This window comes from Pygoscelis adeliae, unplaced genomic scaffold, assembly GCF_000699105.1.
Source record: "Pygoscelis adeliae isolate BGI_AS28 unplaced genomic scaffold, ASM69910v1 Scaffold443, whole genome shotgun sequence".
NCBI classification, from domain to species: Eukaryota; Metazoa; Chordata; class Aves; order Sphenisciformes; family Spheniscidae; genus Pygoscelis; species Pygoscelis adeliae.
In genome coordinates this window covers 474,286-497,292 of record NW_008824447.1, presented here as the reverse complement: position 1 = coordinate 497,292, position 23,007 = coordinate 474,286, and the positions used below count along the sequence as shown (strand labels likewise).

Sequence of the window (23,007 nt, the reverse complement as noted above, 5' to 3'; positions counted from 1 at the left end):
TCAGCAGGCAAAACTCTGTCCTCATTTTGTAACACAGCACTGATTTTCCTCACTTTATTCTGCTTGGTAAATATCTTTGTTAGTTGAAGACAATGCTGTTAGCTTTCACAGAGAATAAAACTGGAGAGATAAAAAGGGCCCATTTTCCTCCACTGTGGACGCGACAATAAAAGAGAAGATGGAGAGGGGAAAATAAGAAACAGCATCCAAAAAAGAAAAATTGTATAAGCAGGATTAGTTTTTCTTTCATGGAGAGTATACGACAGCATTTTCAGGACCTACTGATAGCTACGTATGCTGTGCTGTAAAATTGCTTCAGCTGCAAAGCCAACCCTCTCATGCCCTTGTTTACACAAAACCAACTGCTTCTTTTTAAGAAAGGGCAAAGAAGGTGGGATACAAGTCTAGTAAATGCTGTACTGCACATGAAATAATTATTTTTTGAACGGCAGTTTCTGAAGCACTTTCAGCAACACTGGTCTGCACCCCCAGAAAAGCCTCCTGCGACCGAACTGGTTCAGCCTCACAGAGCAAATGGGCATGCAGTGGAGGCAGGCAATTAAAGAGGGTTTTTTGGAGGCACTAACTTCCCAGGAAAGAGGCAGGACAGGGAGGGAGGGAAATGAGAGAAGAGGCAATCCATCTAGGGAAAAGCAGTTAACTTATTTTATGGCACTTTATATCTTCCAAACACAATGTAAGTATTTAATTATGGTATCACCCCATGGGTGGAGAGATGTGGCGTGTCCACCCACTCATTTTAGCGATAACCAAACTGAATTAGAAAGGCTGCTTGCTGATTCTCAGTAACTAGAAGCCAAGTGGTCCTAGGTCATACTACTTTGGGGCTTTTCTCACAAGCTTCGGAGATGCTGCTGAAACCCAGCAGAGACCTGATTTGCAGTGTGAAGCGTTGGGTCTGTTTCAGAGTTGTCAGCACAGCACATGTGGTTTGTCCCAGTCTGTGTAGCTTATTTGGCTGTTTTGGGTCTAGCACCAATCAATTTAAACCTCTCTTTAGACATGGTACTTTTGTACTGGGTGAACGGAATGCAAAAATACACTGTCACCAGGACATGGGAAATTATGATCTATGCTTGTACAGGGAGTGATTTATTTATTATGTTGTTATCTATAGGGGAGCATGCACATCATGTGAAGTTATCATATAGCTCTGCCCGTGTTGGCCTGATTTTCCCAGAGATGTTTTGTTTTGTTTCATGCCTCATCTTGTGAAGTGCACATCAGAAGTCCAGTTAGGTTTCCACATGACAGTGCTCCTTTGGGCAACTTCTTACTTGCATGGCATGGCAAAGGGAGAGGCAAAAGAAACCACGCATTAGCATTTCAAGCACTCCTCAGATGGTCTTTTAAACCCTTTCATAAGTTGTGGTCTGGCTGCATCACATGTGACTTCTTTCTCTTTTAGCTGCAGTCAATGTGCATGCTGCCCAGCAGCAGCCTAGGGTCTGGAGTGTGTTTTCTGCAGGAATAACCCTGTATTCAGCAAAAGATGAACCTCGCTCTGGCATTTTAGATGACAGTTTGCATGTCTCTGAGCAGACCTACACTTCACCCCAGTCTCTTCAAAAAGAAAGGTCCTACAGAAAACTCTGACCCCAGTAATCAGACCCTAATTCAATAGGGGGAAGAGAATTTAAGTCCTTCATAAATAAATAAATGCTACTTCTTGTTTCTGGGGGGTACATAATACAGTGCTACAGGGGCAGTTGAAAGCCGGTGGGAATTCTTGCTGCTGCCATGCAGACGTCCCTTCCTTAGGTCAACTCTGACCCTTTCTCAGGCTCAATCTCAATTCCTTTTCCGACTGAGATTCAGTTCTGTATGCAGCTGTGGCTCTGGGACTTTCCAAAGCCGCTGTCTGGGAATCTGGCATAGCAGCAGAATGCAATTCACTGCATGTGACCTCTTGCTAAAACAGAAAAAAGCGTTGCCTATCTGTTAAAGAAGTAAAAACCAAAACAAAACAGAGCGGTACAACTCTCCCAGGTTTCTTTTAGTGCTGGGTAGGAGGAGGGTAATCAGATCTGAGAGAATGGTGTGCCAGGAAGGAAATTTCTTCCCATGTGCAGCATACAATCAGCCAGGTGCAATATGAGGAAGGGAGGTTCGTCTTCCTCTGAAGCATAAGGTATTAGCTCCTGCCAGAGGCTGTGTACCAGAGATCTGATCAGATACGGCAAATTTTATGTTCCTATGCACAGTGTGAAGCTTTCATTTCTACGCAACACATTGTAGCAAGTCAAACAATGAGTCATCTCACGAGGGGGAAAAGGAAAGAAAGCTTTTATCTCCCAGTGGATTGGAGATAATCTCTCTACCTGGGTATAAACAGCTCTTCACCATGCTGCCTTCTCTCCAGGGGAAGGAAGCTATTTTAAATTTGTCTGTAAAACAGACATTGAATTGTCATACCTCCCAAGCCTCTCTGCCTGGGCCCAATAAAGGTAGCAGGCAAAAGGTCTTTGACTTTCACGGTAACTTGGTTAGGTCCCTGTGAGTAAATACAGTAGTCTAGGCTGTATATGCTGTACGAGCTGGCTGGGAGAAAGGGAGTGCCAGATTCTCCTTGGAGCCCTGGAAAATCTGTGCCCAAATCAAACATACCTGCTATTTTACTATAAAATGGCATACCACCCTTATATGGACAGAGTTACATTGGTAATATTTTATCGATGTACAGGAAACACAAGCTAATGCAGTGCTAAAGGTGCCACAGCCTCAGCGCTTATTTTCCTCTCCAGTGTGGGAATAGCATCTGCTAGCGTAACGGCATCTGCAGGAGGGGTGGGCCAGTCCAAATACACCTTTCTTAACCATACCCGCACTGATAACCGCTTACAGACCCGCTGTTACAGAGGCTGTGTGAAGCAGCCCTTCTTTACAGACCCCAGCCACCTAGAGGGAAGTATGGCCATAGCTGTCTTGCATCTGACTACTTTTCACTATTCTTGATCAATGACTTTACAAGGGGCATGAAGAGAGAGCACGCCTCCCTTCTATGAAAGATACACACCAAGGATGGATGGGGCAAGGACTTTGCCTCCTGCCTGCTCTGCACCTCAGAAGGAGCAGCTGGAGGAAAAGTGGAAACCGGAATGAAATAATGTCCTAGAAGTTTTTTTCAGGATGTTGAGGCAGTTCTTGTTTCTCAACATGTCACAGATAAACCGAGGTACCTAAACTAATGAAGTATTTCACAGTCCAGTGCTTAGAGTAATTCTGTGTCAACATGACATTCCTCTCCCACACCTTCCTCTGAGACTTTGCACATTATGGAGTGGGGAGAAAGGGCAATTCACTGATGTTTGCCTATATTCCCATGCCTTATCTCAATTTGGTAACACAATCATGGTCTCTTCCTGCCACAGGTTTGCAGCCCGTTTACTGGAGCAGGGATGATGTGGCACAGTGGCTCAGGTGGGCGGAGAAGGAGTTTTCCTTGAGGCCAATTGAGAGCAACACTTTTGAGATGAACGGCAAGGCTCTGCTGCTCCTGACCAAAGAGGACTTTCGATACAGGTCTCCTCATTCAGGTGAGGATTACTTACAGAAGCTGTGATTTAAAAGAGAGAGGAAGCTGCAATGAAATCTGGAGACGGTCAGAGGAGGAAACAGTCACATTTGTTGGGGTGGACTGGGCAAGGGGAGGAGAGGGAGGTCAGATACACTTGTATGAGGCAAGGACAAAAAGGACAAGGAGGGAATGAAATTCTGATACACCTGAGCTGTAGGCAAGTTTGAATGCCAATCCAAACTCAAACATCCAACCTGTTTGTAGTTGAAACTCCCCGCAGAACTCCTAGAAAGCAAGCTTCTCCGGCAGCACTTTGTGACTTCCAGCTCTTCCCTGTAAAGACTTATCTTTTCACAGACCCAACTAAAGCAGCAAGTTAATCAAGTGCTCCAGCCTCTTAAGAAGCTCATATTAGCATTCTGCCTCACAGTTGGCTTGGCTGACGTGCCGCTAAAAGTGACTGCAAAACTCCTCCCTGGGGGACCTTTCCTCTATTTAACAGCCCCTGTGGGCTTTGCTTTACTTTACCATATTCTTTCACGTGCTGGAGTCCAGCCCAAGGCACAGCACAGACAGGTGTGTGAATCAGTCTGCCTATTGCTCAAATTATGTCTTCATTTATTCACAAAGAAGATTTAGAAATGTGTATGTTACCTGCCTGTATTTATATCCCCTGTGGTCTGTCTGCTCCAGTTTTACAGTCTGAGAAGGCCTCTGCCCTCCTTTGTCAGGGATGTTTAACTAAATATGAGTTATTGGTTCTAAATAAGAGTTGCGAGCTTTTCTTTTGTGACCATACAGCTACTCCTGTTAAATAAAAGGCTCGTAATTCAATCACCATAGGTGATCAAAGAGTTTGGACCAAGCGGTGACAGAATTGCTGTGAGGAGGCTTCCAGTGCAAGGCTCCCTAGGTGCAGAAGTACAGCTGGTGCTGCTTGGATCCAGCTGATAAACAAGCCGTGGCACTAATTCTGCATCAAGCTGCTTGGCGACTCCCTTGAATGCACCCCCACAAACTGTGGCTTATGTTTAGTGTATACCAAGTTTTTTAAGCATGTGCTTCAAATCCAAGACTAATTTTGTATGGAAGGAGACGCCAAACATTAATGTCTATTGCCAGTGTGATACAGTAGTGAAAACTGATGCCTAGAAACGTCTTTCTTTTAACTCTGGTACACCACTTGGAATCATTTCATGAAAAAATTAGCCCTGCTTAAGGCAAAAGGAGTATTGAAAGTGGGGATGTGGGCAAGGACTGTAAGGGACATCTTTGCGTATCTTGTCTGCAGCTCCCCTTATCATCCCAATGCCTTGCTGCCTACAGGTTATGCCCCTGCTCTTCCCCTTGTGTGCTGTGAGGGCACTTGAAATGAATAGGATTAAAACATTTGTAGGCTGGAGATAGAGCGTTTCCAGAGAAGAGCCTCTGGCTTGCAAACTTCTATGCAGAAGGTTAAGCCCTTATTTACCTAAATTTGGAATGAAATAACGAAACTAAAGGCCTCCACCCTCGCTTTTTCTCTCCTCCTCCTCTCCAGGTATTCCCCACTGATAATAAACCTTTCAGAGGATATCTGAGTCAGTCCCTAAAAATTTAGATGACTGTAGGTAAAGGAACATTACCTCAACATTTCCCAGAAATTAACTATACCTGAAATTTAAGAACTATGAAATAATGTTTGCCATAGAGGCATTAAGTTTTTCAAGAGTGTAGCTACATAAAAGCTGTATCCTTTCCCCTCATGGTTAAACCAGGAGAACCACATCCACTCCCCCCAAGCGGTCCTAGCAGTAAAGTGAGCTCACAGGCCCACAGCTATTCTCCTATTTAGGGCTGGCCAGGGAGGGGAGGCAGCAGAGGTGGGAGAGAGTGAAAAACACTCTTCACCTTCTTAACTAGCATTACTGCATCTGGGTGGTGCGGAAGCATAACTGTTTTGTTAGGTAAAAAAAAGACAGCCAGCTTTATGGGCGTTTTCACTAGTTTGTCAGGCCAAATCAAAAGAGGTACAAATTTGCTACCTTATTGCTTGGAGTGTTACAGCACTAGTTATGATTGTGCCGCTATTGCATTCAAAGATGTAAATTATGTAGTAAAATCACTTTTTAGCCTTTCATGTACTAAACATGGAAAAGATAACTGGGTTCTCGAGGCTTTGTTTTTAATTAGATTTTCAGGTATTGCAATCACCTTTTAAAAATGCCCTAAAGTCACTGCTGAGACAGTGAAAGCAGCCCAGATGCTAAAAATAAAGGAAGCTGAACTATGGAAAGCAGGATGGCTTTAACTGTTTCACGCTAAGACACTAAACTTGCCCACAAGTAGAGCATTGGCAGTTTATAGAGACAAGAGACAAATGGCGCACAGCTTACAATCTCATAGAAACAACTACTAAAAAAACCCCACACACTTAAGAAAACTCTCCCAGAAGATCCAAGGTTTCCTAAGTGAAACTTCACTAAGTTCCTTTTCAGATAATATGTTATTGCTGCAACCCGTTCCTCTGTAATACGAGCAGTGACAAACAGAAGAGAGCAAGCAGAATTAAAAGTCAAGAGACTTCCTACCCTGTGTTGTACATTTTCACTTTGAAATGTGCAACCAGTTACATCAGAAAAAATGTATAAGTACGTAGGTGTTTCATGTAGATGTTGTTGGGAGGAAGGGCATCAGTACAAGATGTAATACATAAAAAGACACAAAATAAGCAGTTAGTCCGTTGGTCTCCTACATATTGCGGTGATATGTTCCATTGAGGAAAGATACAGAATCATAGAATCATTAAGGTTGGAAAAGACCTCTAAGATCATTGAGTCCAACTGTCAACCCAACACCACCATGCCCACTAAACCATGTCCCTAAGCGCCTCATCTACACGTCTTTTAAATACTTCCAGGGATGGTGACTCAACCGCTTCCCTGGGCAGCCTGTTCCAACGTTTAACCACTCTTTCAGTAAAGAAATTTTTCGTCACGTCCAATCTAAACCTCCCCTGGCACAACTTGAGGCCATTTCCTCTCATCCTATCGCTAGTTACTTGGGAGAAGAGACCAACACCCACCTCGCCACAACCTCCTTTCAGGTAGTTGTAGAGAGCAATGAGGTCTCCCCTCAGCCTCCTTTTCTCCAGGCTAAACAACCCCAGCTCCCTCAGCCGCTCCTCAGAAGACTTGTTCTCCAGACCCCTCACCAGCCTCGTTGCCCTTCTCTGGACATGCTCTAACACCTCAACATCCTTCTTGTAGTGAGGGGCCCAAAACTGAACACAGTATTCGAGGTGCGGCCTCACCACTGCCGAGTACAGGGGCACGATCACTTCCCTACTGCTGCTGGCCACACTATTTCTGATACAGGCCAGGGTGCCATTGGCCTTCTTGGCCACCTGGGCACACTGCCGGCTCACGTTCAGCCGGCTGTCGACCAGCACCCCCATGTCCTTTTCATAACAATTCTGGTGCCAGGGAATGGGGGAGAATCGAGGAACAGCCTGCCTGCACCCCAAAAAGAAACAAGCATCTGGATCAATTCATGCAAGAACATGTCAGCTTGGTGCCATGCAATTCGCTGCAGACATTTCTGTGGAAGGGTGATGCAATAGCAACTAACAGACTATATTCGCCCACAGAGAGCACCAAGTCTGCTGCGTTTTGTTCCTTAGTCTGCATCATATCCGTGGTCTAATATTGCCTGTTGCAGTGAGCTCCATACAGATTCTAGTAGCTAGAAATAACTAGCTTTGGGATCCCATTTGGGCTTTTCAGGAGTCCAACCCATGACACCAAGAGTGACGTACAGAACTTCTTAAGGCACCTATAGCAGTTGAGTGTCTCCAGGAGTTGTCACCGCAGCAAGGGTGTTCAGGATACTTAAATCTCTCCATCCTTTTCAAGTCTTTGAGTCCATCCCAGAGTAACTTCTCAAAGTGAGAGTTCTTCCTCCTGTGGATTTCCTAGAATGGAGTATCTGAGTAGCACACTGCCTTTGGCCTTGAGGCACCATGGAGAGGTTTTACAGCATCTTCTATCTCCTCCCCCCATAAAGCCTAAATTGTTCAGTAATTAAAGAAGAGCACCATCTTTACTCCTAGCAACTCCCTGCATAAATCATGGGCTCTACATTTAAGAATTCTGTGTCCTAAGGTGTCTATCTAAAAAACTGAGGCTGTGATGAGAGAAGGTGGAACACTGAACTAACTACTGCTTGTAACGCTTGTAAAGCTCTTGGATGGGCAGTCATGCAGCCTGAAAAAAAAATCTGTATTGGGGTAAAAAAAGCCATGTCTTGTCATTCTCCCGTTTTTCCACAGTCACACACAGAGGCATGATGTGCAGCTTTGCTTTTTCTTTTTTTCCTTTCAGGGAAGAACCTTGCAAAACAGTGAAATGTAGGATTTTACTGCAAGCATTTTTGGGTCTGAAAATAGCACCCAGGAGCCATGAATTCATGCATCAGATGGCTAAATGAGTCTTCTCAGCAGTATGTAGGTTTTCATTTCCTTTTTCCTGCTGTTTGTCTTTCAGGTGATGTTTTGTATGAACTCCTTCAGCATATCCTGAAGCAAAGGAAAGCTCGTATGCTCTTCACACCTTTCTTCCACCCTGGGAACTCTATCCATGCTCAGCCAGAGGTCATACTACACCAGAATCATGATGAAGGTAATGCTGTCTCATTCTTATGGGAGCTGCCATTATAATGGCAAGTAGGGTTAAGGCTGTGAAGAATTATGTCATTTTCTTGCTCCAAAGTTACTTAAATAAAGCTATTCCCCTCCCTTTGTCTCCATAGCTTTAGAACAATCAACTGGTCTAGAGAGTCGACTGTCTATTCTCCATTTATCATCTATTATTTTGTCCTGTTTCCAAAGCCTGCTTAAAAGCTATGCCAGATGCAGATTAAGAAGATACCAGAAAGTTTTATTGACCCCATTGATTCATTTTTCCTCACTCCCAGTTAGGTAGACAAAGATGCTTCATGGACTTTTAGTATTCTGGAGAAGCAACTAGATGCAATTGTTTGCAGAGCAAGGGAGAAGGCAGCCTCAGAGAGGAACATCTAACTCAAAGTCACTTCAACGGACAATCTGTCATCGCATCATGCCAGAGTTCCTAGCACTGAGCCCATCTTGTTGCTCAGCTTTTGAGCTGATTGAACAATTAATGTTGAGAGAAGGTTTTTTCTGCAGGTTTTCCCTCATTTTTACTATCAGAATTACTTGCTTAGGTTATTAGTTAGCTTTCTAGTAGTGTCCACACATACCATGCCTGTCAGAGATGGTGAAGAAAGAATAGATATGTTTGTGGAATTGCAGATTTGGGCTTCTTCTACTCATTATTAGTACAGATCAAAATGTAAGTATGCTTCCTTCAACAGAAAATTGAGGTTTTATTTTCTTCAAAAATATACACACTAAAGTACTTCTTGGTTTTCTCCAAAAACAGAAAAAAGCCTAAGCCTTTTAAAAGGTCCTTTCCATGAAAGCATCAGGCAGAATTCACTTTTTCGATTTAAAAAAAAATCTAGGAAAAAATAGTGTTATTCCTTTTTTAAGTAAAGAGGAGAAGAGAACAGAAGTGAGTTAGGATATCACTCTAGTCTTTCAAGGTTCAACGTGGGATTGCAAGAGCAGATTCAGGGGTACTGTCAGACCTGTACAAGTTGCCCATGGCCAGCCTGAGCAAGCCAGAATCAAATGGCACCAGCAAAACTCTGAGACTAAGCCAAGAGCAGGATAGCAGCAGGTGGGATAAGGACACTCCAAAGTGTTTCCACACAGCTGTGTAAGTATTTCAGATTAGACGAGGGTGCTACAGGTCAGGGTGAGGTTGAATTGGCAGAGTTGTGCAAGAGACAGTTACCTAGTGTATTAAGATAGGCACTTTCTAGAGACCATTATAAAAATCTCCTTTTTTTCCTGAAGCTTGGCATTCACCCACAAGTGTTCTCTTTCTAAATTACAAACATAAATACTAGCTGCCCTCTCAGACACCCCTACATTAAAGATATGGAGCAACTTTCACTCTAGAGAGGATTTCACAGGGATGTTGAGTTGGCCTTTCATGTGCGTCACTTAAAACTAAGTCCTTTGCAATCTAGTCCAACTTCTGTCAGAGCACAGGGTGATTAAGAAACAACTTTGATGTCATCCTCACAGTACTCTGGCTGCTGATAGTACCTCTGTATTTGCTTAGAGAACTCTGTGCTATTACTTAAAACTTTTCTTTGTAATGACAAAAATTAGTTCTTGTTTCGCTGTGAAAAGAACTTCAAAACAAGCAAAAGAAATTACACCTTGCCTGCCACAAGACTCTGAGCAATTAGAAAATCTCTGCCAAGAATTTATAGGCAGATGAATTTATTTATTTATTTATTTATTTATTTTGACATTCCTTCTTTCTTCTTCCTGTTCCACAGAGTCACTTGGGAGAAACCAGCACAATTAAGTTTACCATTTTCCCTCAGCAGAATGCAACTTAGTTAAAAAAGGAGAATAAATGTGAGAAGCAGAACTTAATCCTGCCTAACTCACTAACTGTAACAGAGGGGTCAAGTGTTACTTTGGCACAATTTCAAGTGGTTAAACTTCATAGGTGATGGATCTTTTTTAGAATCCCTTCTTACTCCAGTGATGTTTTTCCATTTTCTTCTACTGGCTCTTTTGCCCATTTCCTAATAGATTATATGCTTACGATCCTGCTTCTAAATGCTTTCATTTTAAGTTAGTTAATCCAGAATCAGATGAGACCAACATTTACAGCTAGTGGCTTTTTACTAGCTTAAGCAAAGTGGGTTTGATTGTTTGAAATCAGTTGACAGTGGTTCAGGATATCTCCAAGATGCATTGGCATTGGCTTGGAATCTGCCCTGTGGGCATCGGTCCCTGTCCCTGAAGAGGGATGAGCAATGGAGAGTGAATTACCTACATCTCCAGTGGTCCTTCTGACTCAGCACTGAGTCATTTGATGGGGTGCTATACAGGAAGCTTACACTGTCATTCCCTGCACTTCTTTTATGAGTAAGCAAAGAGTGCCAATCTTTGGGATTGTCACGCCAGCAATTGCTCACTCCCAGAGTGCAGCCCCACCCATCCCTATATGGATCAGATAGGTCAGCAGTTTTCCTGGGAGCTGAATTCCCTTTCACAGCTTAAAGAGTTTTTGTCACTCAGAATGAAGAGCCAGACTGATGAGTGAATCTATCTAATCTATTTCTGCAGGAAATTATATACCATATGTGCTAACTTAGAATAATCAGATGTGCCAAAGAATTAGTGCGATGAGGATTTTATTCTGTTCAGGGTCATTCGTGGCAGTGGAACTGCTTGGAGCTGGGTTTGAATTGTTTTATGGTAAACAGCAACTTCGGCCATGAGGGGATTCTTTAGTTAAGTATTTAAAGAGAAAGATCTTGGAGGAAGGTGAACACTAGTGTCTATCCATTTGTGGTTTTCCCTCTTGCTGCTTTTTAAAGAGTTCTTTGGTCCCTACCTTCTCTGCACCCTGTCCTGGTTCAGGATCACCATGGTTTGGGAGCAGACAGATAGGTCTGCTTCTATTTGGAGCTTGTCAGAGCCAACTAATGTTTGCAGAGAGCTTGGTGGAAAGCACAGCAAAGCATTCCTTTCTGCTTTCCAGTTAGCTGCTCCTCACAGCCAAGGCACCTGAAATAAGTAGGACAAAAAATACAATATTCTGGTCTATATTTACAGGCCAAGAATGAGCACAGTGCATTTGAATGTACAGTGATGGGGGTAGGTGGTCTGTAGAAGATAGGACGCTGAGTAAAATTGGGTGTTGGTTTTCTTTCTATCGTGGCAAAGAAAGGAGACTTTAAGAAAAGACAGCCACAAAGGTAGGTACAGTTGTAAATTAATTCCTCTTTGATCTTCACATCATTTGGTCTATCCCACATTAGCTGGCCACATTGTATTTAAAACTATCTGGGTTTAAACAAGAACAATATATAGCTCTGGAGTTTCATGTTTTCCGGTTGTTTCATTGTGAGTACCTTAAATAGCTCTAAAAATGCATTTTTCTTGTCTGGGACCACAAGTGTGTGAAACAAGTGTTCTGGAGCCGTGTAGTTTCTGGCTAAAATTTCAGGTTTTCCTGTAGACTTCAGCATCCTTGTATAGATGAACAGCCCCACTGAGTAGGCAAAAGGGTTGGTGCTATGTCACTGCCTGGCACTACATTTCCTCAGGATTAGAGCTTTTCCCATTCAGGCCTTTCCCTGGGTAAGTGCTGATCCTGCTCCTGATGCCTGCCTGGGTTCCAGGGCAGTGGGAGCCCCTGAGTCTTCACCTAGACAGGGTCTTCAACGAGTATCACAGCCTTGACAAGAGAGCAAGAGAATCATTAAAGAGGATCAGAGCAAATGGAGTGAACAAACAGGCAGCCACAAATAGGTAGCTACTTGTTTCAGTTGTTGACATGTACCCAGCAGTTTCCTTCTCTTATCATCCAAGGCTTTCAACAAACAGCACTGAAATTTGATCTTTGTTTTTCAGATAATAACCTGTTAGTCACTGCGATCTGGTGGTATTTTCCTCTTTGTCAGTAATTTCCCAAGTCAAAATTGATGGCCTTAGCTAAGCTGAAAGTTTGCACTGTTTATGTCAAGCATTTCATTTTGTGAGAGGATTGTTAGTTCATAAAGACATTGACCTAAAGCTGTGATTGATCTCCCCCCTACTGTTAAGGATCATAGCTGGGGAAGTGTGCTCATGCAAACTTTGCTGGGTCTTTGTGCACTGCCAGAAAGTTATGTTTGTCTCCCTTAGGACAACCCATCAGTCCATCAGTAGACAGCACAGTCTAAATAAAACAAGGTGAAAATATCCTTATGAAGATGTTACATGCTCTTAAAATCAAGGCAGGGATAAAATTTAGCTAGTGTTTCACAAAAAGCTTCCTATCAGTGGGTTTTTTTAGATAACCCAGCCCATATTTCAGACTAAGATATTCTCTACCTTGACCCAAGCCTCTACCATCTAAAACTTACTACCCAATATTTTCCTGGAGACGTTTTCCCTTTTTATCTCTGCCCTCTACCTTACAGTGCTCATCATGGTACAATAACAGGAACCACATATAGAGACATGAATGGCAGGAGATAAGTTTCAAAGCATTTGCACAGAAACACAGTTAGTACAGCTGAATCAGATCTTACTTCTTTCACGTGTCGCAGTCAGCTTCTCAAAATGGGATTTCTCTTAACACGTTTCCCCGGGAACTACAGTTACATGGTGGTAGAGAGAAACTGTTTTCACAGTACTGAGTTCATTCTGTGTAGTAATAACTATCTGCATTTATATGGCATTTTTCTGAGCCTCTGTAGGTCACACAAATAAAAACATTTCCAAGCTGACAGCAGTACCCAGTAAGCCCAGCCAGCAGTTTGACAGTTAGATCCTACACCTTGATCACAATATAGACAATTTGTATTTTTTGGTTTTTTTCTCCACAGATAGCTTTGTCCAGAGACCTTCAAGACCATCCACAGAAACAGTCCATCACAACCCCCCAACCATTGAACTGTTGCATCGTTCTAGATCACCCATCACCAACAACCACCGTCCATCACCAGATCCCGATCAGCGGCCACTGAAGTCCCCTATGGACAACACTATCCGTCGCCTCTCCCCAGCCGACAGGGTGCCGGGGACAAGGCATCAGCAAGAGAACAACCACCAGGAGCCCTATCCTCTCTCAGTGTCCCCGATAGAAAACAACCACTGCCCGCCTCCTTCTGAGGTGCTCCAGAAGCCCTCCAGCCCTCGCCAAGAGAACACCAGGGTCATCCAGCTGATGCCCAGCCCTATCATGCATCCTTTGATACTGAACCCCAGGCACTCCGATTTCAAACCGCCAAGGTTGTCTGAGGATGGGCTGCACAGGGAGGTAAAGCCAATCAACCTGTCCCACCGAGAAGAGTTAGCTTATATGAACCACATCATGGTGTCTGTATCCCCTCCTGAGGACCATGCAATGCCAATTGGAAGAATAGCAGGTAAGTGACATTCTCTAGGCTACACCAAAGTTGACACTCTTCATTCATAACTAACCATGCTGTGTATTAAGAGCTTCTCATTTCCTTTTGCTACTCTGTGACCTCAAGAGTTTACTGGCATTCTGCAGGTTTCACCACATCTGTGGTTTACGCAGTTAAATATGATTAAACCAATTTCATGGCAGGTAAGCAAAGGTGCAGAGTGACTTGCTTGTGACCACAGAATGCGTAACTGGTATTGAAACGTTTGTGTCCTGACACTCACTGCCTCTCTACCCACTAGCAATCCATTTGTTTCCCAAGATACCTATCTCCAAAGCCTTGTCCTGCAAAGAGATAATTTTCCAAGAGTTGCATTCACATTAGTGTCCAGTCCTATGGAAAGGAAAAAAACCTCTGTCAGTGGCCTTTGAGATAATGCAGTGTCAAGTCCACTATTATGGAGATGGCGGGACTAACGAAATATCACCTCGGAGTCCTACTTCGTAGGCTTTCCTGTGCTTCTCACACTAGGATTGTCCCTTTTTACAGAAACAAGGTTGCCTTTGTCCCACGCAAACCACAGGCATTGTCTCACTTTTGTTATCGTAACTAACTGACATCACAACAGCTGAATCAGGAAGCTGAGGTTACAGAAAATGTTTTTTGTACTTGAAAGGGAACTGTAAATAGATAGGGAGAGGGGGAAGGGGAATCCAACCACTTCAGAAATATGCTGAATGCCCCAGTAACCAATTTCTTTTGAGACATGTAAATACACACCACACCCAAAAACATTCCGTGCATTGCTAGGTTAACGGTTGGACTTGATGATCTTAAAGGTCTTTTCCAACATAAATGATTCTATGATTCTGTGATTCTGTTTATGTCAGCAGTGAACTAACATGATGCCCAGCTGCTGTGGGGTATTACACATGTCCACAGAGGTACATTTTAAAACACCTTGTTCTTTTTTGTCCTTACATGCCTTAAATTTGTTACAGATGTGGTGCTGCCTCAGCTTTAATGAGGAAGATTTTCTATTTTCTTAAAACTTGCCACTTTAAATTCAAAAGGTACATATCTCACCATCTAGTCAAACATCAAGCACAACAAGGGCCATGATCCTTTCACATAATACAGAGATGGGTTACAGAAATTAATCTTTTGACATTTTTGTCTGGCTGGCATTTGTGTCTCTCCTTTTGATTTTTATTACCCACACTATTCTCAGCAAGTTAAGAAATATACTTAATGTTATGGCCGAGAAGATACCCTACTAGTTGCATCACTGGAGATTTCCTTTCCATAAAGTACTACTGGAAGATCAGGGGGGTGTTAATTTTTCTTTTTCAGAGGGAAACATTCTCTAAGAATGAAGCCTAGACTGAAAAGAATATAAGAAAAAATATGGGGAGCGGGTGGTGGTGTAATTTTTTAATTTAAACCCAGGAGTTTTCTTACATAATTGGGAATCTTTGGTTTCTGCACGTTGTACACTGGGCCCAGTGACACCAGCCCTGTAACGAGTACTCCCACGTCCTTTCCATCCCTATGTTGTTTGCAGGGCAACAGAGCCGAAGCCCATGGATATTTGGGCCTAACACGGTTGCTTGGCAAATAGGTGTAGCAGTTTAAAGTGTTATAAGCAGGCTATATTTGCCTGCTTAGCTGCTTTCACTCGCAGTCTCATGGCTTTACTTAGACCCACCAGCATGGGTGGCCTGTCTTAAAGAGCTGGTGAAGTATTTCATGCCAAAAAGACCTGAGGTATACTCAAGCATTCAGTTCAGATGAGGGTGGTGCTTTATGGCCAAGGGTCAGGGTTGACATAGCTGGCAGTTGCTAGCCTCTTAGATTTCTACTGATAAATTTGCCAGTGTACTTCCGTCAGTACCCTATGTCCTTTAATTGTAAACGCCAACAAGCCTCACTTGCTGTACAGGCACAAGCTAGTGCTACTCTGGTTGGGTTGTAATGGCTCCTGAGCTGTAGCTGGACCCTATAAAGGCCTCACAGCCAATTTGAAGGTGAAAAAACCTACATTAGTACCAAAAATGTAGACAGCCCTTGTTTCACACCTGAAGTCAGCTTCATTGGTGCTATTGAATTCAGTGGCAGCATACTTAGGCCCCCTAGAAGGAAAGTACACACCTTTCTACCTGTTCCCCCCCCCATCTCACAACCTTCAATTTAGAGCTCTTGCCATTAAGTGATTTCATTTTAAGAGCATTTCTTTTTTACGTCAGCATAAATCTATTTTCCACCTGAGTGTCCTTATCTTCACTGACATTGCTATACTTAACATGGAGGCTTTTGACCAACCATGGCTCACCACTTCGATTTGAGGGAGACCATGAAAATTGTAACATTTGGCTCTTAAACTGCAAATATACATCAATACAGATGTATTGTTAAAAAGAGCTTTTTAAAAATCACTGGCATTATTTCCATTTTATGGATGAGGAAGACTGATGGGTTGGGTAATGACAAGATTTACCAATAGTCCAGTGCCAGAGCTAGCTACTTATCTGTTTACACTGGTGAGAAGAGACCCTTGACTTTCTGCTGGGTTAACCATTTGCATGCAGGTGATTTTCAGGGGAGATAGCAATGAGGAGCAGCTACCAAGGAAGCCCCATGGGCTGCTGACTAAAACATTGGGCTGAGCTCCAAAAACATGTTCTATTCCCAGCTTAGATATTTTAAATTGTAGAAGGAATTATTCCTGGACTTAAGATAACTCACAGACTCATAAACCTGTTTACTTGTAGATAGAGTCTGTTTTTAAATGCAGCATGCAATTACGTGGTGCTGAGAAAGAAAGCAATGTTTTCACTTGCTGCTATCCACAAATACTTTGTTTTCAGGAGGTTGATCAATAGAGCTCTGGACTTCCTGTCAGGCAAAATAATGACCTCTACTCACCGGCTGACTAATCTTTCCTACCTTTTTATGTAATATCATTTCTCAAAATATTAATTTTACTGGTAAAGCACTTTCCCTTTTACAGCAAAGAATTTCAAGTTGAAGGTCTTACTCTCTTTTTCTCTAAGGCCATTTTACACTTTTCTAGCAAAGCAAGAGGCATAAAGTATCTTTATGTTACTCATTAAGGTCCCATATATTATTCATCAATGGCTAAAGTTGATTTTAAAAATTATGTTTAGCTGTCTTCTCAACACAATATGCATGAGTCTTTTCCATAACTTTGTCAGAACTAGAGGTCATTGTGTTGGGATGATCCAAAGGCAGACTTGCATCCCCTGTAAATACACCAGGCAAGGGTTAAGCTAACTAACTCAGGCATCACTAGTCATCTAGCTATGACAGCACTTAAAATATTAAAAATACCTCAGACGGGGAGTTTAGCAGAGTGGTGTAATGGACAATTTTCCCCACTGGAACTGCTAATTCAAAGCAGCAACAGTTTTTGTTGGTAGTCAGCTCCTAACTTGGACTCTAGCAAGCAGGCAGTCTTATCTGGCTTACTTTTAGCTCTGAATTTTTTAAATAGCCCATCTTGGTTCCCCCCAAATAGTCTCCAAGGATTTCACTCCGTGGGGAAACAAAAAAAACAACTTTTTTTTTCTTTTTTTGGGGGAGGGTGTTTAACACAGTTGCAGTTTCAATCAAGAGAGGCTCCTGAAATTAGCTCTTCTGCAGAATGGAAATTCCACTCCCTGTACACCTCTGACTGGGAGGGTTTTGTTATCAAACATTTTAGGACTTTGATATCTCATAAAAGGTACTTCCCCAAGGTACAAGGAGAGGCAGGGGTTATTGCATTGGCAAGTGTTTGTAGCACGTCATGGCTGAGGCATGCGCTGCAGCCCTGGAGGAACCACAGCCAGCAGAAACCCTCCCTGCAGCCATCCTGAAGTTCTGCCCCCATGGCTTTCCTTGGGAGCTCTGCTGTTGACTTCAACCAGGGCAGGTTTTCACCACAAAACTTTATTTAGGTGTCAAAAATGTCCTTTTTTTCAGATATCTATGTCCACCTCAGCTTGTTAGCGTGCAGGAAAATGGGAACTGACATATTAGATCTCACCAGAAACCTGTCAGTTGCTTAAAGGAAGACACAGGAATCCCTGCAAGAGGCAGTTAAGGGATTATCCGACTACAACAGGGTTGGTTTCGTCCTGACTTTTATTACATAGTGGTTGGCTTAGAAACATTCCAGTTAATCTAATGACATGCTGGTACTTACCTCACTTTTGATTCAGTCACTTAAAACTCACTAATACAATTCTGGATGTTTCTTGTGAGGAGAATTACGTTGCTGAGCAGGTTCCTGAGATTTCCAGCTCCCAGTGTCTTTTTCTGTACTAGCTCCCTGGGACTGAAAGGCTTGTTCACTAATCCACAGCAACCACTGGCCCTGAAACTTTGGGATACAGATATAACTACCCCTTTACTCGAGCACTGCCCAGTACAGATATTAACTGAACGACTGCACGGGTGTGAGAGGCAAGGTACTGGAGAACAGTGGTACGTGCAGCTGGGCTCCCCCCAAGGGCTCCCTGTCCTGTTGCAGTTGGGACCCAATAAGACCCATTATGCTCCAGGTTCACTCTGTGCGTGTCTGAGGCAGACCTGTCCCATTCGTACAAGCAGCTTAGAAGGATGAGCATTGCTATTTCTCCGCAGAGCCCCACCCTGCCTATTGCTTTTGATTCTGCTCTGCATTTGGTGTGGGGGGGGAAATCTAAAGGCAGGTGAGTCTCGTGCCTGTTGTTGTCTATTAGTATGCTGTTCTTATCAGTATGCTGGGTTGCCTTAGCAACTGGGCTGTATTTGACTTTATGAGCTGCCAGATTTGTTTCTTCCCCTTCAGGAGCCTGAGGAAAAGCCAGGTAATGTTTAAACCGTTCAGAGGCGCATTGTCTACCACTGTATTGGTTTGGCCCATAAAACTATTGACTGCTGTTGGAATGAGGACAGGCAAGATTCTTACCCTGCCAAAGTCATGAAAGAGATCTACCTCCAGTTTTGCTTCTGACTTGCCTCAGCCCCTTGGTGTGCCACACATCCAGAGAGTACAAGGGCATAGCATGAACCCCACAGATCTGTAGCAAGACACACGTTAAGTGACTTCTCGATAAAAACAGTCTGACTGCCGAAAGTGAAAATGCAGTCCCCTGTTAAGAGCGCGTCAGCTATGAATGACTCACATTCTACTAAAATCTACAAAACAGCGCTTATGATGGGCGTAGGCTATGTGCTAGCTCTGAGCATGGGGAGGTCTTCCACCCCAAAGCTCTGTAAGGATAGTAGTTTGGTTGTTTTGTGTGGGGAGAGAGGTTGGAGGGGGAACAGGATCAGGGATTCTCCTCCCCCTTTGTTTGAAAAACTTAATCACTTCTCATAAACTTGCGTGGGAGGGGGAAAGACAGGAGGAGTTAGTTGAGTGAATCTTTCACAAACATAGTGCTTAAAAAAACTGCTAATCAACTGATACTTATATTTTTACTTTGGAGTTGAGTTGGAAGGCTTCTTTTAAAGGAGGATAAGAAAAACCATCTCAGCTGGTCGAGCTATTAGATTCGTAACACTAGACATTTAGAGCTTAAACATCGCAAGTCACCACACTTCAAAACACGGCACCTTGGTCATCAGTGTCTCAACTTATCTACTAGGACCAGAGCCCCAGTGCCCGCATTTGCTCCAGATGTGTCAATGTGACATTTATGACTGTGTCAAGTTGTAGGATGATCTTTTTTTTTTTTTAACTGATACAGCAGCAAAATCCTTTGTGCAAATGCAGTTACACCACATTAGTTTATTTTCCTTTCTGTACAAAATAGCTGTACAGGCACAGTTACTATGTAATGGCATATGCTGGGTGGGAGGGAGGGAGGGTGGGAAAGGAGGCAAAGAACAGTTATGCCTGTACAGTAAACCAACAATTAAGCACAACTTAGGAGTTAAAAGTTTTGCAGCAGCTGATACCGTTAGCCCTCACAGAAGGGATGCAGCTTCCTGTTCCATTTAATTTTTAGTGTTTGCGCTACAGTAGTATCTATAGGCTCTATTGTGCTACAGTCCCTGCCCCAAAGAGTTTACTGTCCAAACAGACAAGGTAAATATAAAGAAAGGAAGGGCATGCAAAGGTGAAAGGTGTTTTCAAGAGTTGTTGGTGAGAGGTGTTGGAAAGAGAGAGCTATACTGCATAGAAAATAAAGTCATGCAGTACAGTGTATCAGTAGACACCATCTGACCAGTCCCCCACTCAACGTTGTAGGTTAAATTTACTTCCAGATTCTAGTGACTAGTAACACCTTTTGTTACGCTATAATGCCTCACATTTACAGGTTCAAATTTGTTGAAAAAATGTATTATCCAATTTAAAATTGGAACAACCAATACCCTGCACTACTGGTCAGTCTGGTTTTTCCCTGTTTTTTTTCTTCACTAGATGTCTCATCATGACAGCAACCCGAGCTGGCCATAAACTCGAGAGGCTGGGTATATAACTTACACCGAGCTATTTGCTGCTGCTTTTGCCTGTTGCAGCATTTAAAGCTAGTTGCAATGTTTCTGTGATACAGCCACTTCTGTGCTGATGTTGCAGTCACATCCTCTAAGCAAAAGTAGAACCTGCCCAACTGTGCCCATCTACTACTGGGACAGTAACTCGGATTCTTGAACGCAAATCAGTCTGGGTTTTTTGGGTTTTTTTGGTTATGAATTGTCTACATGTGTAAGGCAGTGAGCACAATGGGTGTTAGCAGTAAAGGCTTGAACCTGATTCCCTCATATAGTCATTTGGTGGTTGCTAAGTGACTTTATTCCAGAATGACAATACTGATTTGTAAGTAGAAACCTTCTTCTACAAGAAAATTACTTATGTGGACAGGCATGTCCACACAGACTTGCTGTGGCACTTGATATTGGGAAGAGCCTATGCCAGTCAGGTTCCCTGTATGCACCAGCCCTCAAGCTTACTATCCATCCAGTGAAGTGCATCGCCGTTTGATTCCTTACTACCCCCCTTCCAAAGTTGCATCACGAGCTTCACTGTGGTGAATTCTTATCTAAACTAAAAATGATTGCTGTATCCTCCTTTGCAGAGGATGAGTGCTGACAGACCAAGCTGTAGAGAACTTAGCTTGTGTCATATGCTTCCTTAGAGGTATTCTGTTTTTTTAAGACCGCACCTATCATTGCTAATACCATAGCAGCCTACCTGTATATGTGCCTGAGACTGCCAAGGCTATCTTCACCACTGTCATGAGGCATGATCCCAGCAGGGTTTGACAGCATGGTACTGACTAGGCTTTTGTGAAGCACAGACTTTGTCTGGGGGTAGCTGTGACAAGACCCACCTCCAGTCTCATCAGCTGAACAGTTACAAGATACAGCCTGGCAAACTACAGAAAATCAGAACAGTGGTTCAACATTTTGCATGCGAAGTTGTAAGTGGTGGGGGTTCAGTGCCTGCTTTCTGAGCAGCTGACCCTCCTTCCCAAAGGACAGCAGCCTGCACAGGCAGGTTGGAGCCTTGAAAGAACCTGGGAATCTTGGTGTAGGCATGGCCTGTCGCTCCCATTTGGATATGACAATGATAATGTCACTGGCCTTGTTTAATCACTTGCCCTTGCAGTCATGTACACTTTTACATTTGCAGTATATACCACATGTATTTCGAGCCCCTTGTGGAAAGCCACACTACTGTAAAGAGACTGAAGTATGGATGAGAGTCAAGCTCATATGGATGAGAGTTCATATTCATAGGAGAAGTTTTCATTATAACCTTGAGAGTCATCTTAACATGGCATTAACAATTAATTTCAGCATGAAAGTGCGCCTTCCCTGCCAATTTAACTAATGACATTCAAGCAATAGCTGAATGGCAATAGCTTGGATAGGTGGTTGCAGGTTTTCTGTGAAGTGTCTTGCTTTACAGCCACCTCTGTTCTTACTGCACAGTTACAGGAGCAGAAATTGCAGTCAGGGCTTGTTCTGATCCACTCAGAAGCCAGGACTGACCAAGCCATAGGAAAGCTCAGTCATTTAGATTTCATCCTTCTCATTCCTGTACTGCAGCATCTACATGCCATGGCTAGACAGATGTAGTAAGTGGGTTCAGAGTACCCTCAGCCTCCATTGGGGTCAGCAGGATGTTAAACACTTTTTTAAGAAACTTGCCTTTTAATGAAAACACGCCCCTTATTTTCCCTGTATATTGCACACTTTCTTCAGGCTAGAGTTGTGTCGGTAATTCAGATTTTCTTCTACAAAGCAAACTTACATCACTTTGAACCCTCTTAGTTAAACCAGGAAAATACACTGTAGTGTTGACAGCGTTGACACTACATTCTCTTCAGAGACAGGCCTATTTAAGTCTGGTTTTAATACTAATCAGTTAGAAGTGGCATACAAAAGTTAGCATAAGTTTATGTTAATTCAAATGCACACCTTTAAGCTGATAAGACTACTGTTTTCCATCTCTGCTGAGTGAAGGGAAGGAGGAGAGTTAGAGTTTGGCTATGTCTAAATGTGGAGATTTAACCCCAAGAAGGGGAGGTCGCATTTCATTTTTTCTGCAAGGGGCCTATCAGAAGTCACAAGTTCACAGTTTATGAAGTCCCTTCAGGGGGGGCTTCCTGGGAACACACCAGCAGCCATGTCCTCCAGCCACGCTCACACCTCTCAGAGTGCTCTGGGCTTTCTGACGGAGCACAGAAGTGAGGTTCTTGGGCAGTAGTCTCCTACAGACAATGATTTTCAGTCTAAACCCGAGGGTGAACTGAGCTTATGACAGAAGCTACTGGAGATTCTCACATTGTAAGGTCAAAAATTATTACTCTTGTTGGGAATGCCTTTGCTGTAGTTAAGTCACTCCTGCTTTTGCCCACTTCTCTAAAGTACAATTTGGAAGATAAAGCTTCATCCTTAATTCTTAAATTCCCATCATTAAAGTGTTTGGCCAGTTTTCTGATGTCAAAGTGGTTGTAAGGTGTTTGTAGGATGTGCATGTGAACAGGCAGAGGTTGAATTTCTTTCCCTTTTCCTAGTCATTGCCCTACATGAGCAATAACGGTGAGGAAAAGTCACAGGAGGATCAGAGGCAGGTTTCTTTAGCAAGATAAATGGAAGAGTGCTTTCTACCATTGTGGTGGAGCAAGAAGAGAACAACATTTGAAGCTAATACTGGAAATACCTGTCTTTTTGGTGGGTATGGGGAGATGGAGCAGGAGAACAGGACAGGGGGAAAAAAAAAAAGACATTTTTTAATAGAACAGACTTTAGCTTGCAAAGTCTTCATCTATCAGACTGTCTCTGGGCCATCCATTACATACTCTTTGTGATTTGTGTGCTCTTTCTACAATCATATGAGGAATGTGAACCTTTTGGATCCTCCTTCCCCTTACACGTTTTTATTGCCAAAGACAGAGCTTGGCCTCGTCTTTCTGTGTTACTTTTACAACCTCACAGCACAACTGTTTGCAGCATCACAGTCTCAGGTTTCTGCT

At 43.1% G+C, this 23,007-nt stretch overlaps 1 protein-coding gene across 1 annotated transcript in view; it reads left to right on the top strand.

Annotated features, from left to right (window-relative positions):
* The window catches only part of ETV6 (ets variant 6), a 94,384-nt gene that overhangs the window by 56,286 nt on the left and 15,091 nt on the right, over positions 1-23,007 (top strand). Inside the window, exons 3-5 of the mRNA XM_009321024.1 lie at positions 3,393-3,557; positions 8,062-8,196; positions 13,007-13,549. Of these exons, the coding sequence (XP_009319299.1) occupies positions 3,393-3,557; positions 8,062-8,196; positions 13,007-13,549 (843 nt within the window). The remainder of the gene's footprint in view (positions 1-3,392; positions 3,558-8,061; positions 8,197-13,006; positions 13,550-23,007) is intronic.